Here is a 14,449-nt window from a genome sequence, read left to right on the forward strand (position 1 = left end):
CACGTTATTCAGTTTCCACGTTATTCAGTCGGTCCGTAAAATTGACTAGCGAGCCCCCAGATTTGGATTAATTTTAGTAATCAGAGCATTGATTTTAGTAGTCAAGGACCGTGACTAGTGCCTTATGTCCAACCCTGCTTGGCACGTGGTTTTCCTAATCTGGCAACATTGCTACTGCATACTGTGGAGGTTTCTTATCGAGATACTGGCAACACTGTTATTCTATACAATTTAGCTCTTTAGGTTTCAAGAGCGAGAAGAAAGAATTCAATGAAGTCGAAGATAATTTTCCTTAATAGTTGTCATTAACACTAGTATGAGTGCTCATGGCTGCACGCACTTAACTAGTTTTAAGAGTAATAAAGGAATACAGTCGTATCGCATAATACATTCTTATTTCATTGCTTGTACAACAGAAGAATCGAGGCGTAAGAAGGTGAGTGTGCAGCTGTCACACTGACGGTCGTTGCGTCTCTCTTTACCGGCCGGCGGCCGCTCGAAAGCATGTTTTTTATATCATTTAAATGCTTTGGAAGTTTTAAATTGACTCCCATCTCCAAATCTGGAGGCTGTTAACTTCGATCTTATTTAATATTTGAGCCTAAATCAAAACTAATTCTAAATAAGCAAGCACATACTCATACCAGATAAATCCTTTGTATCTTGACATATACTTGAAATTTCAGAATTAAATAATTTTTTTTTATAAAACATGGGAATATTCTTTACATTTGGCGTTTTTATATACAATATATTGAAAACGTTTATTTTATAGGCAAGAAACTGTATGTGTTTCACATGTCGTGTGAATACTCCAAGACTTCATGCGTGCCTTCATTGTGTCTTTTTTGGTTGTTATGGTGCTAGACACATTCATGAACACTCTCGCAATAAGAAACATTATCTAGGTAATTATTTTTGACATTGAATTATTTTTAATCATTCATAAAAGAAAAAACTAAGGAGTTATGATTATTTTCAGCTGTTGATCTGTCTTACGGAGCAGTTTTTTGCTTTTCCTGTGGTGATTATGTATATGATAATGAACTAGAGATGGTTGCCAGACGTCATAGACAAAGAGCTGCTCGATTACTTAGTAATTATTTCCTCTAGTTTGCTTACAAACAGATAAATTTAACTGCTAATTTTTTTACCAGATTTAAAGGAACAGTATTATCCCTGGGAACCAAATAGTGTGGAAGTAGATTTATTAAAAAAAAATCCACGTAGGAAGCGTATCTCGGATAATTCTTACATAGGTATATCATAAATACAATAAAATTTTATTCATTTCATCATGAATATTAAAATATTTCATTAGGTTTACGTGGCCTGATTAATTTGGGAAATACTTGTTTCATGAATACAATTGTACAAGCGCTTACGCACACTCCTCTTCTAAGAGATTATTTTCTGGCAGATAGACATGTTTGTCAGTTTCAAGATGACCCTTCCATGTGTTTGGTTTGTGAAATGTCCAGGCTCTTCCAAGAGGTATTGTCTTAGAATTGGCATATTTTCACAGATGCTTTGTTTGTGGTGCAGATGACATCTTACTCTTAGATAAGTGGCATAGAGCGCAAACGTTTTTTTTATTCTTGTAATTTATGCCTGGGAAATTATTTTAACGTCTTTGGAATGTAGAGCTCACTGTTCTATTTTATTTAGCCTTTGGCAATAATATTTCACCAGTACAAGTTTTTTTTTGACAGTCACACAAATTGTTTTTAGCAGCAACAGTATGGAAAAACATTAATTTGCCACCCATTTAAAACTTTGAGTAATGTTTGCTGTACCAAAACGTAAATGACTGTGGTTTAACATGCCACCTAGCTTTTTTTCCAATAGAGAAACAATATGGCCACCATGGCCAAAGCTATTTAGTGACAGTACTCTTTAACTTAAATGAAATTCCAAATACTATTTTTTGCCATATTAAATGACCTACAGCAGTGGTCAGGGCCTTGCTATTGAGTGATATGGGGGAGGGGGGCCTTAACCAAAAGGTTTGTTAAGTTAGGAAAAATGAAATTTTTGATGTCCATTTTTAAGTTCGAAGAATCTTTCGCCAAGTGAATTGCAAAAATTCTGAATTTTAGGAGGTGCTTTTCGGAAATTTTAGGTGGCGCTTTGGAAATTTTACAGGTGGTTCAAGCGCCGCTTAAAACACCCTAGCGACGCCACTGACCTACAGCATGGCCATATGGATTTATTAACTATCTTCATCCAAGAATGTTTAACCAGCAAAGGAAACAGCAAAATGCATTGTCACTCCCTTGCCACTTACAAGGAGACATCCTGTGGTATTTCTCCCTGATTTTTTTTTTCAAACTCTGGGGTTGAGTAGACCTTCATATACCTTGAAAGCTCCTAATGGGAAAATTTTCAATGGCCATTTGTTTGGCCATGGAGACCAAAAATGTTTTTCACAACACAACAAACTTTATCTACATAAAATTGCATGGCAAAATCACAAATTGTAAAGGTCCCCCTTTGCCATTTTAAAAAAATTAAAATTTTGGCAAAACAATTGGGTAAAATTGATATAATTAGGTAAAATTGATGAAAGTGGGAAAAGTTTGGTAAAATCGTAAGGGTTTACAAGCCGTGATTTTCCCATGCTATTTTACACAGAGAAAGTTTAAATTTGAGTTGTGAAAAACATTTTAGTTGCCATGGCAAAACCAATGGCTATTGAAACTTTTCCCTTTAGGAGCTTTCAAGATACATGAACATCTACATAATCCCAGAGTTTAAAAAAAAAGTGAGAAACATCAACTTTTGCACTATTTTCTTGAAATATATTTCAAACGTCATTTATGCTAATGCTAATATAAAATTAAAAATAGTGCCAGTATAGTTGTGAACTTATCCATTTGGTACCAGTTTTAACAATTTAGAATGTTTTCTCAAGTTTCTATTTACAAGTAACTTGGTTATGATTACTGAGGTAGCTAAATAATATTTCTTTCCAGGTTACAAAAAAACCTTTTTGAATGTTGTATTATTGTCAGAGGTCCAGAATGGGATCCTATTGTGATTTAAAAAAAATTGTAGATGGCTGTAATGTTTACTTACGTTGAGGAACCATCCTTGAAGTGAAGCCAATTAATTAATCATAATTTGTCAAGAGTAGGAGTAATAGGTGCACAGTGGCGTAGCTGATGGTCCGCGGGGCTGGGGGCCCTGCTCACCATTAAAAGATTGAAAAGGGGGCCCATTGAGATTTTGGGGGGGGGGGGCTCTGAGTTCTCTGAATGCAAAAAACAATTTGAAATTTATTATATCTTAAAATATTATTCAGTGCAGTTCAAACAATTATGAAAAACTATAGACTGGTTGATTAAAAGAAATTTAACCAAGATATTTATAAAATGGAAATGTGGTTTTAACAAAATTATTTTTTTGTCTGCACCATTTGCGAATGGGGTACCATTCATTAATAGTGAGAAAACTATTTCTTATGATTTTTTTAGACTGGCCATTAACACTACCATAAATATTTTCTATTGAACCATTGACTAAGATTTATTTACAAGGGTAATTCATAAATGAGTTTAGAGGGACCATTCCTAAAAACTATATAGTTCATTGGGGATCATTCATAAATTTTATTTAGATACACTTAATGAAGCCAACTCAAAGGGTGCCAGTTTGCAATTGTATTATTATTCGACTAATTAAATTTTTGTTTTTCATTTAAAAGTAATAAAGATTGAGTAATTTCCTTAATATTTCCTTTCAGTTTTACTCAGGAAAAAGTACTCCACACATTCCGTTCCGTTTACTGCATTTAGTATGGACACATGCTCGTCATTTAGCAGGTTATGAGCAACAAGATGCTCATGAATTCTTTATTGCTACTTTGGATGTACTGCACAGGCATTGCAAAGGTTAGGATTTGTCACAGTGGTGTAGAAAATGGGGTAGGTGGTACAATATACCCCTAAAATTTTGAAGTGTTTAATTAGATTGACAGAGGTGCCAAGTCGATGGCATTACGAAACTGAAGTAATTTTCAAAGAAATATTTGGATTGTTTTTGAAATCCAATTATTAATAGAAAAAACCTTATCTGCTATTGTTTGAGGTGCACATGCCCCTTAAATGTATAGTCCTTCATAAAAAAAAAATGCTTTTGTTCAATGGTGTGCTTCCCACCCCCTTCAAACAACAATCCTGGCTCCAACACTGTCTTAAATTAATGATATTCCTACTTTTCTGCTTAGTCAAAAAGTGGGAATTTTTCCTAATGTAGTAACTATTCCAGCATCAGTACCACTTACATTTTCTTTACAGGTACAAATGGTCCATCTGCAAGCAACCCTCATCACTGTAATTGTATTATTGACCAAATATTCACTGGAGGGTTGCAGTCTGATGTAGTGTGCCAAACTTGCAAGTGAGTTTTGGTTTGTTAGTTTCATGATAACTTTATTTTTACTGATAATTTCTGTGTTTCAAGGGCTGTTTCAACTACTATAGATCCATTTTGGGATATTTCTCTTGATTTAGGGCCTAGCATGCATCTGCAGCCCCCTTCCTCAGGTAAATCTGTTTGGAATATACAAGTAAATAAACTTAAAGGTCTGAAGAATAGATTGTAGTACTTTGGTACATATGCCTTCTATGCGAGGTAAAAATATTTTAGACTGAAATAGTGCCAAGTACTTCTACCACAGTTTATTCGATAATACAGTTTTTTTAGCTTATAATGTATACTTTGAACTCCAGTGAGTCAATTCTCAACCTAGCACTCCCAATTAATAGTATGAATATTTTCAGGGACACCGAGTGGAACAGAAACTGATGAGTCCGAGCCTACCTCGCTAATTGACTGCCTAGAAAGGTTGATCCTTAAATATTAGACCTTTTGAATCTTTACTGTCTTAAGCTTGCTGATATAACTGCCCTTTTTCTGTTTAGGTTTACAAGACCCGAACATTTGGGTAGCTCTGCCAAAATAAAGTGCAGTAGCTGTCAAAGCTACCAGGAATCCACTAAACAGCTTACTATGAAAAAGCTTCCTGTAGTTGCTAGCTTTCACCTTAAAGTAAGATCATGAGTATAATTAGCCCTTTCAGATTAAATAGAGAAATGTAGTGGCCAACACTAGAGCTCTTATAGTCACTTTTCCATTGAAACCACTTGGATTGACCCGATTTTGTCTCGCACGTCATCGCTCTAGATCGGAGGTGCTAGTAGGACCGATCTAAATTGCTCCCAATAAAATACAAATTTTTAAGAGTTATCATCTGCTATATTCCGAAAGTCAACAAAAAGCGTATGAAGTTTGTATTCCATTGGTGATCCGAGCAATATGAAAATCTCTCGGTCTCAAGAGACGGGGCAGCTCGGATCAATCTGCGAGGGAGCAACAGGGTCAATGTTTTTTGGGGCGATCAGAGATTGCTCGTAGCAGCCCAATGGAATAAGTTTCGTTTTTTGGGGCGATCCGAGATTCTGGTGTTTTATATAGACTAAAATCATTTTTCGTGTTGGCTGCTATGTGCTGAAAACAAATGTAGATTTTATACTTTTACATAATTCACTTTTTTTTATTTCAGCGTTTTGAGCATTCCACACGCTTCCACAAAAAAATCTCCACATTCATTTCATTTCCTCAGTGTTTGGACATGACTCCATTCACGTCATCTTGTCGTAGTAAGAGTTGTTGCACTGTTAAAAGCGTTCCTACCGCAAGTTGCGGAGGTGTCAGAGCCATATCTGATGCTGGCTACATCAATGGCCTCTGCAGTGCCAATGATAATAAGTAAGTAATTACTCATTAGATATTGAGCATGTACCAAAAAGTGTAGGAAAAACATGTACTTAGTTTCGTTTTTGCACAATAACGGGCTTAATTTAAAAACAGCTGCCTTTTTTTTCCTTATGTTTTTTCGGTGGATATGATGGAGTTTGACGTGGTAATTACGAGGGTATTTTTTTTTTGGCCACAAATGAAGATTTAATTTTTTAATTTAATTTAAAAATTTTGACAATTTGGAGGTTCATAGGTTTTTTTGAAGCAATTCTTTTGGTCGTGTACTCGCCGACACCACACTCTTTTTAAAATTTTGCTAAAGAACAGTTTTTAGTAGTAGTAAGAATCAGCGCCTGGCGGCGCCCGATACTTATATTACACTGATAGGCCATCTGTAATCTAGGAATATGAGTGACCCGTTGTAACTAGTGCAATTGTAAAGAAAAGCCTTATTCGTAGTACCCGAGATTTCAATAAATCTCAAGACCAAGGTACTGTGGGGTATGCGATGGGTAAAGTTATAGCAATTTTAAATATTTCAAAAACATTTAATATCCAGAAAAATGTGCAAAAGTTTCAAGGGTTGTTTGAATGTAGCGAAGCTGGAGCTTGCAAAAATTCCGAAAACACGTTGTGTGGGCTACCAAAACAGTGGTGTTGGCGAAAACATGAAAAAAAATAATTAAAACAAAAAACGTAAAAATTCCCAAAATATTTGCAAAACTTTTAAATTAAATTAAATCTTCATTTGGGGCCAAAAAATTAATACTCACGCTATCTAAGAGACAAGGTCTACCAGATGCAAGCCAAAAAAAAAATAGAATGCAATAAGGCTGCTGTAGTTTACTTTACCCGAATAAAGCAATGTTTAAACTTTTGTTCTCAATGCTAATTTTAAAACATGAGCTTAACAACTATATTTTAAAAATTCTGTATATTTTTATCATTATCTACGTATTTACAGATACTGTTTGTTTGCTGTGGTAAACCATAGTGGAACTATAGAAACTGGTCACTACACGGCTTACATTCGACAGCACAGAGATCAATGGTTCAAGTGCGATGATCACCTTATAACAAGAGCCAGTGTGCAGGATGTACTGGATAGTGAAGGGTAATATTATCTACTTGTTCTTTAACTAATGGGTTGAAAATTGGGGGATTGATTCGTAAATTTTTGTGAATGCCTTTTTATGGCATTTCAACAGCATCAAACCATATGGTATGCTAGAGTGGAAAGACTATTTTTACTTATTTGGAATTAACCTATACTGTGTTCTTAACCTTTTATTTAATTAATTAGGTACTTGCTGTTTTATCACAGACAAGTGTTAGAATACGAGTAGATAACATGCGAGAATGTGCGTGAAAGAAACATTTTTGCTCAACGTTTTCAAAAAGTCCTAGGACTGTAATGAGTCTGTCAAACTGTAACAAATTTTTGTCAGTATTTTCTGCATGGTGTCTAATTTAAAGCTCCTCCGAAATTAACAAAATTGTATTTTGTTTCATCATGGAAATGTAATTTCTTCATTATGAAGAGGTCAAGTGTATATGTCTAGGTTAATTATTTTGTATGTGAACTCTTCCTTCCCTTTTTTTCGGTCTGCTAATGGAAACAAATCAATGAATAAAGTCTGTGGTAACTTTTTTACCTGTTTGACTAAAATAAATTGTCATTGAATAAAGCCAGAAAAAAAATGTGCATTTTGACGATTTATTTTAAAGTGACTTAATAGAAAAAAAATTAAAATTTAGTATTTATTATCAATGACTCATTTAATTTAATTAATAAAAATGGAGTGTGATAACCTTTGTAAATAAATGGTAAGAATGTAGTAAAAAATGAACAAAATTTATTTGAACATTAAATTAGCCTAAGTAGTCAAATACCAGAAGTAAATGAACCAAAGTTTTCAAAGAGATTCTGAAAGCTATGGCTTTGATAATAATAGATGCTATTACTGGGGAATATTTTCTCTACGGACAAATAATTTTGGTAACTCAACCTAACGTTTAGCCTTAGAAACTAACATACTTTTTGCTTGTTCTGGGATATCGGAGTAGGGTAAGAGGTGTAACCCTGTGACGTAGTGTTCGTATGGGGTCAAAATAAAGTCGGGGTCGGGGTGGGTCTAACAATGTATCCTCCTTGGTCTAACCCCGCGAAAAACAAGTCGGGGTCGGGGTCGGGGTCGGGGATGGAAAATTCTTTGTATTTGCTATAAATAAAAAAAATATAAAATACCAGAAATTTTACTGAGCCTAGAGACTATTAGTAATAGTAACTATAGATACGGTAGGTAGATATTAAAATAGAGGTCTATAGCTTAGGCAATTGTTTAAGTTAAGCCGAGCTTAGTTCACATTATACAATTATTTGGGCCGCTTAACTGTATACAACTAATTGTAAGCAAGACAATTGTATAGTGTGAACAGACAAATTGTAACAATAACTCCCACTTTTTCTGTTCACACTTGATTACAATTAGTTGGATAAATTTAAGTGTGAACTGGGCTTAAAACTGAAAAAAAGCGACTCAAGTCGGAGTCAAGCATCAAGCGAAAACCACGTCAGCGGCATCAGCCGAAGGTCATTCGGATCATTCTATTGTCGCCCACGTAAAAAGGGAGAGAAGGAACCGATCTATTTTATATTTTTAGGATTTTAGCGGGGTGCGTCGACTCGAAAATTTAAAATTACACTATGAAAACATAACCCCGACTTAGTTTGCGATGGTCGGGGTCGGGGTCCCCGTACGAACACTACTGTGACGTCATTATACTCCGATTCTGTAGTGCAGAGTAGTTCAAGTCAGGGTAAAAATGCTGTGACGAAATTTATACAATAGAGCCACTCCGCCGCCGCCGCCGTGCTCGCAGCTGGCTCGGATAATAGTTGAGAAGCTACTTCGGTTTGCGGACAGATGGCAGAAAGCATTCAGGGTGTAACCCCACAGAGGTTTCGGCGCGGGGTTCGGAGATATCTTTCCGTATTTGACCAAGGACTATTGTCCTTGGGCTGAACCGCTTCGTTGACCATTTTGGCAGCGATTCGTGACGTCATCGAGCAGCGGCGGCGATCGGAAAACATTTCTGTGGGGGCACGAGCAATAGTCAATAATAATAATAATAAAAGATCATACATAGCCGATTATAGAGTTTGTGCTGCTGCGACTGGACATATAACAAGTTTGTCTATCGTTTATCTTTATACTGCCAAAGCTGAGAATTTTCTATGCATCGATCTGGCAGCATTTTTCAACAAGGGGGCAAGACAGTCATAGAGGGGTTTATTTAACCACCTATTAATTTTTATCCAAAAATCCATATACTTAAAACTTAAGCAAGAAAATGTACAGCTCAAAATTTTTCTTACTAGAAATATATTTTTTTAAGTGTTCTTTCTAATATCTCATCCGTCAATGAATACATTGAAAATAAAAGTTAGGTCAATAACTTTAGAAAAATATCTGTGTACATGGATGGATAATTAAGCCTTTCTTGGCCACATACTTTACGAAGGTATTTTAGGTAAAATAGGGTACAAGACGGGGCTATTTTCTATTTGGACGAATCTATCGAAATCAATTTTACGGTTATATCATCTTAAAGGCCGAGACCAGAGTGAATTTCCACCCCTCTTATCCTGTACTTAAGTTTTCGACGAGTGACAACTGATTGACATCTCTGACAACTTAAGTGACAGCTCTGACAGCTTGAGTGACCGCCTGGACCATTCCATGTCAAGTCAAGTCAAGTTCAAGTTTTATTAACAATCTGATATATTTTTTATACATAAGGTATTCTAGGGCCAAGTCAATGAGCGACTTATAGCTTATATTGTAGCTTACCTCTTTTTTTGATGCTCATTGTATATATTCTATTCAAAAACAGTCTGAGCCGTCAGTCAAGCTGTCGACGCTGTCACTCAATTTTGTGGGGGTCTAAATTCGCACACGAGAAAATGGAATCTCTGTTCTCGGCCTTTAAACCAGGAATTCATACCTCTAACTTGGAATGGTTATCTCGCCCGATTTCCGTCTCTATCTAGGGGACCGTTTTTTTTTCATCATTTTGACGTCAGAGCATACGTGTTTTCTCATACGGTTTTCAATGGTATTAAATCCTAGTTTCAGATAATTTTATCCCCCAGTGTCGAAAAAGGGTTCAAACATCTTTTTGCTTTTCCCTTCGCTATCCCCGTATTGATAGCGACGGTCACCTCGTAATTCGGACTTCGCGGTTCTCAAGGGCATTGTAACTGCTGACAATTTTGACAGCGATAACAATGCCGGACTTAATCCTTCCACATGGAGAGGTCGGGAGAGCGAGCTGACCCGTCGCTATCAATGGTGGGGTTTCAAACCCTAAATTTCGAAATGGCCGGGGAGTCGAACAACAAAAACCTACAGTTGTAAAAACCGGAGGTTGCGCGGGGTAAAAACTCCTAAAGAGGGGAGACGCGTGCGAGGGGGCGATTTTTTTTTATCTCAGACGTCACTGAAAACGGTCCCCGAGATCTTACCATAGGGAATACGGCCGGATAACCATTCCAAGTTAGAGGTATGAATTCCTGCTTAAACGGAATATAACCTCTGGGTCGACCTCACATCGCCGGATTCTCCTTACTCCGAATTCCCATATCTCCGAATTCTCTTTTCTCCGAATTGATATAATTCCGTATTGCATTTACTCCGAAAGTTCATATCTCCGAAGTCGCATTTTTCCGAAATGTATTTAGTGACCTCACATCTCCGAATTCTCCTTTCTCCGAATTCCCATATCACTGAATTCCCCTTTCTCCTAATTCCCATATCACCGAATTCCCCTTTCTCCGAATTCCCATTTCACCGAATTGACATATTCTTGCTTTTACGGCATAGACAGTATATATCCCTATATACTGTCTATGCTTTTACTCCGAAAGCTCATATCACCGAAGTCCCATTTCTCCGAAATGTATTTAGTTACACTATGCAGAGAGCCTAGGAGGAGCTAGTCATGTAGTACTTCCGCGGTTACTGAATAAAACAGCTTTCAAAAAAAAAAATTATTACAAAAAATGTCAACGTTTTGTAAGTAGAATATGTTAAGACAATATAAATTGCGGTAGATAAATAATTTTAAATAAAAAACACCAATATCAAGACCCTAAAAACTACGACTTTTTAAAATCGAGCGGGCAGACTGCCGTGGCTCCTGACAATCGTACCTTTATAGTACAGGCAAACCGGAAGGTGGGAAACATGCATTGAAACAGGGTCAATCGATAAATTTCGTGAAATCCAAAGTTTCCACATACTATAATTAAATAATTTGTTAAAATTTCACTGTTTAAATAGTATGAAGTGCTCTTCTACGAATTCTTGTCTATCACACGTTTAAAGAAGAGAAAAAAATCGCCATTTTAGTAAATGGCGACCTAAATTACGAAAAAGCCGAGCGAAAAAAGTTATATTTTAACATAACGAGTAATACTTTAGAACGTATAGTATAGTTATCTACCATATTATTATTGAGAAGTATATTAGCCTTAAAAAAACGTAACATAATTTTAGTTTATAATTATAATTGCAATTTTATATTAATACATAATAACTATAAGTATGACACGTCCTATTCTCCCAATGCTACGTTAGTTAATGATAGTCTGTCTCGGCAATTACCATTCATCCTATGGACGAACAGATTTTTGCAAATTAAATCGGGACAAATTTTAAACATTACCCAGGTGTTTGAAGGAAGTGCTTTGGCTGGTATATAATACGTAGGTATCATTTTTTCGACGAATTTGCAGTTTCTAATCTTCCGATTACGCAATCACCCCGCGACAGATCATCATTAATATCATTAAACGACGTCGTTCAGTGATACTTATGATTATTATGTTAATTATGATATTATATTAAATCATATATTTTATTCAGTTGAGTGGTAATCAGCTTATTTTAATAACAAGTTTTTAACAATAAAAATATTTTGGTACAAGCTAGAGCGTACAATTAGAATAATTACGTGGCGAATTGAACTAGCGACGAAATAGAACTTAATCGGCGATGATTATTTTCCATGTCGCCACTAGTTCATTCCCCACCTAAGTAATTATCCCAATATAAGAGTCTCTAATAAGGGTACAAACTGGGCACTTACAAGGAGAGTCCCCGATGTGTTAATTGCCAATTTTGTTCAAAGTCGGGCGTATATAATCAAAGATAATTTAAACAGGTACCCTAGATTCGAAATCACTCTCTCGCGCGTTGACGATAGCGTTTACCCACTTCCCGCTGGAACTCAGAAAAAATTCGCTCCATGGTTTGCGCCTTACCGCAACTGACGGAGCCCGATTTTTCTGAGGTCACGTGCCGGAAAAGGGTAAACGCTTCGTAACAAAACCGTCAATGGGAAAGCTCTCATTTTAAAAAGCATGGAATGTTTTCGGTTTTACCTACGAAAATTTAAAAAAAAATTAAAGTCACGAAATAGGTAATTTCGACCACGTTTAGGTAAATTGGAACATTTTTGGGTAAATTTTAACATTTTTGGGTTAACGTTGGAAATATTTTTGGGTAAAATAAGGAAAAAATCTAATTTATGTTTTAAGTGGTCAAAAACATTTTCGGTTGCCATGGCAAAACCAATGGATAGTCCACCGTTTCATTTTGGGAAATTTCAAATTTCATATTGGTTTACATTACGCCCGACTTTAAACAAAATCAGAAAAAACACCTCGGGTACTCTCCTTTATGAAAATTAAATCTGGGGATCTAAATGGCGGAACTAACTTTCGTAAGTTATTATATGGTTTTCAAGAAATTGCAGTCCATTTTCACTTGAAATGGGGGCGTTAGTAGTTTAGATCATTAATACTGTGTTAAAGTATTTCAAGCAAAAATACAGAAAATGGGAAATAGAGTAGTATCAGTGTGACGTCTCTCATACTTTTCACACGTTCCTAAAAGTCTATAACATTCTGAGATTATGTACGTTAGGTTAGGTAGAATCCGACTCCTTGAAAATAAGAGCTGGCCTGTAGTCGTTTATTCACTTCATTGCATCGAGTCTTAATTTTTTTAAACATTTCTGCTCATTTTGTTCTTTGAAATCGAATTTGGAATGTTATCAATATCAGTATGCGGATGACAGCTATATATATCTCTCGCAATTAGATTTACCGCGGATCTTTTGAACTTGCAAGATAACTTCACTAGTATTTGCAATTGGTGTGTAGCCAACAACATTTCCCTCAATATTAAAAAATGCAACTTCATGGTAATTACAAGGAGGAAGTCCCATGATGATGTCACCTATAATATTAATGGCGTTCCACTTAACCGTGTGTACTCTATGAAGATTCTCGGTGTCGTCGTTTCAAGAGATCTAAAGTGGACCTCCCACATTAATTACGCTAGCAATCGAGCCACTCTCCGTTCGTAGAAGTGTTTCGGATGTGGTCACACTCTTGAAAGTTGTCAAGTCACCGACCTTTAATACAGATGAAAAAATGACATTATGCACCCGGAAGACCTGCCCTACGTATAATCTAAAGTTTGCTAGATGCTTGGCTTTAGAAAATTCCTTCTTCTTCAGAAGTGCACGGACTTGGAATCTTTTGCCAACTGACATCCGGTAGAATGCCACTTCTCTTTCAATTCAACATTTTCGGTCTTTGGTCTCGGAGTTCTTCTTTTCGGATTGGCTTCTGCAAAATTCTTAATTTATTTATTTATAATTTCATTTATATCTGGTATAATTTATGTTGTGTATTTGTTTTTAAATTATTTATTTGAATTGTTTGTACTGTTTTGGTAACCACCCTGTATAGGCTTTGCCTCTGTGGTTGCCTGCAAACTTTGTGTTGCGAAATAAATATTATTATTATTATTAATGATTTATATGGTCATTGCCGAGACAGACTATCATTAAGAAATTTATCATTAGGAGAATAGGAAGTGTCATACTTATATTATTATGTTACTTATGGTATTACTTAGTATGTGAATATGTAGCTTTTTTATAACTTTGGTCGTCATTTTCCAAAATGGCGAATTTTTTACTCTTCTTTAAACGTATGATAGAAGAGCGCTTCGTACTATTAGTAATAGATTTATTCACTTTGGAACTCTGCGAACTCGGTGTACACTGCCGTACCTTTGACAGTGCTAAATGGAACTCGCGAACTCTTGAAAATATGTACCTTTCACGAACTCGGTGTATAGATTATATGAGACTGTCTTACCCCTCGGTCTTAGAGGGGTAGGGTGAAAAGTTAGGTTTTTGCCTAGTCAAATAGAAAAAGGTTGGTTTTTGGGTTCAGAGTTCAAATAGAGAGGAGCATGCAGTGGTATAGCCAGATGGGTGGGCCAAGGGGCAAGTCCACCTCCCCCGAAACGTATGGCTTTTTTTTGTTTCCCATTGTGTGCTCCCTCCGAAATTAAATCCTGGTTACGGTGCTGGGCTGGAATCAGGGAGAATGTCACTCAGAATTCAATTCCGCTATTTCGTTCTTGAGTATCGGAATTCTTTTTTGGCATTTGGCTTCCGCAAAATTCTTAATTTCTTACGTTAAATTTAATTTTTTTTAAAATTTGGTTTTATCTATTTAAACCTTTTTTGTAGAGCTTTCAAATCTTTAATCTAATTTTTAATGGAATCTAACCACCTCGTATAGGCCTCTGTGGTTGCC

General features: G+C 36.0%; 1 protein-coding gene across 1 annotated transcript; it reads left to right on the plus strand.

Moving 5' to 3' along the window:
• Window positions 1-218: 218 nt before the first annotated feature.
• On the plus strand, window positions 219-7,516 carry not (ubiquitin carboxyl-terminal hydrolase nonstop). The gene is made up of 13 exons (XM_090155872.1): window positions 219-436; window positions 776-908; window positions 983-1,096; window positions 1,158-1,259; window positions 1,322-1,494; window positions 3,746-3,893; window positions 4,299-4,401; window positions 4,465-4,547; window positions 4,785-4,848; window positions 4,926-5,052; window positions 5,567-5,772; window positions 6,728-6,877; window positions 7,067-7,516. Exons 1-13 carry the CDS (start codon window positions 317-319, stop codon window positions 7,107-7,109), a joined length of 1,566 nt encoding a protein of 521 aa, XP_090011998.1. The 5' UTR covers window positions 219-316; the 3' UTR covers window positions 7,110-7,516.
• Window positions 7,517-14,449: the final 6,933 nt, after the last annotated feature.

Source organism: Leiobunum rupestre, chromosome 8, assembly GCF_980474605.1.
Source record: "Leiobunum rupestre chromosome 8, qqLeiRupe1.1.hap1, whole genome shotgun sequence".
Taxonomy (NCBI): Eukaryota; Metazoa; Arthropoda; class Arachnida; order Opiliones; family Sclerosomatidae; genus Leiobunum; species Leiobunum rupestre.

Bases quoted from the DNA above. Each gene is read 5' to 3' on its own strand.
- not (XM_090155872.1), top strand. From the start codon at position 317: ATGAGTGCTCATGGCTGCACGCACTTAACTAGTTTTAAGAGTAATAAA. The intron at 3,894-4,298 runs GTTAGGATTTGT...TTTTCTTTACAG, and splicing joins ACTGCACAGGCATTGCAAAG to GTACAAATGGTCCATCTGCA. The intron at 4,849-4,925 runs GTTGATCCTTAA...TTTTCTGTTTAG, and splicing joins CTAATTGACTGCCTAGAAAG to GTTTACAAGACCCGAACATT.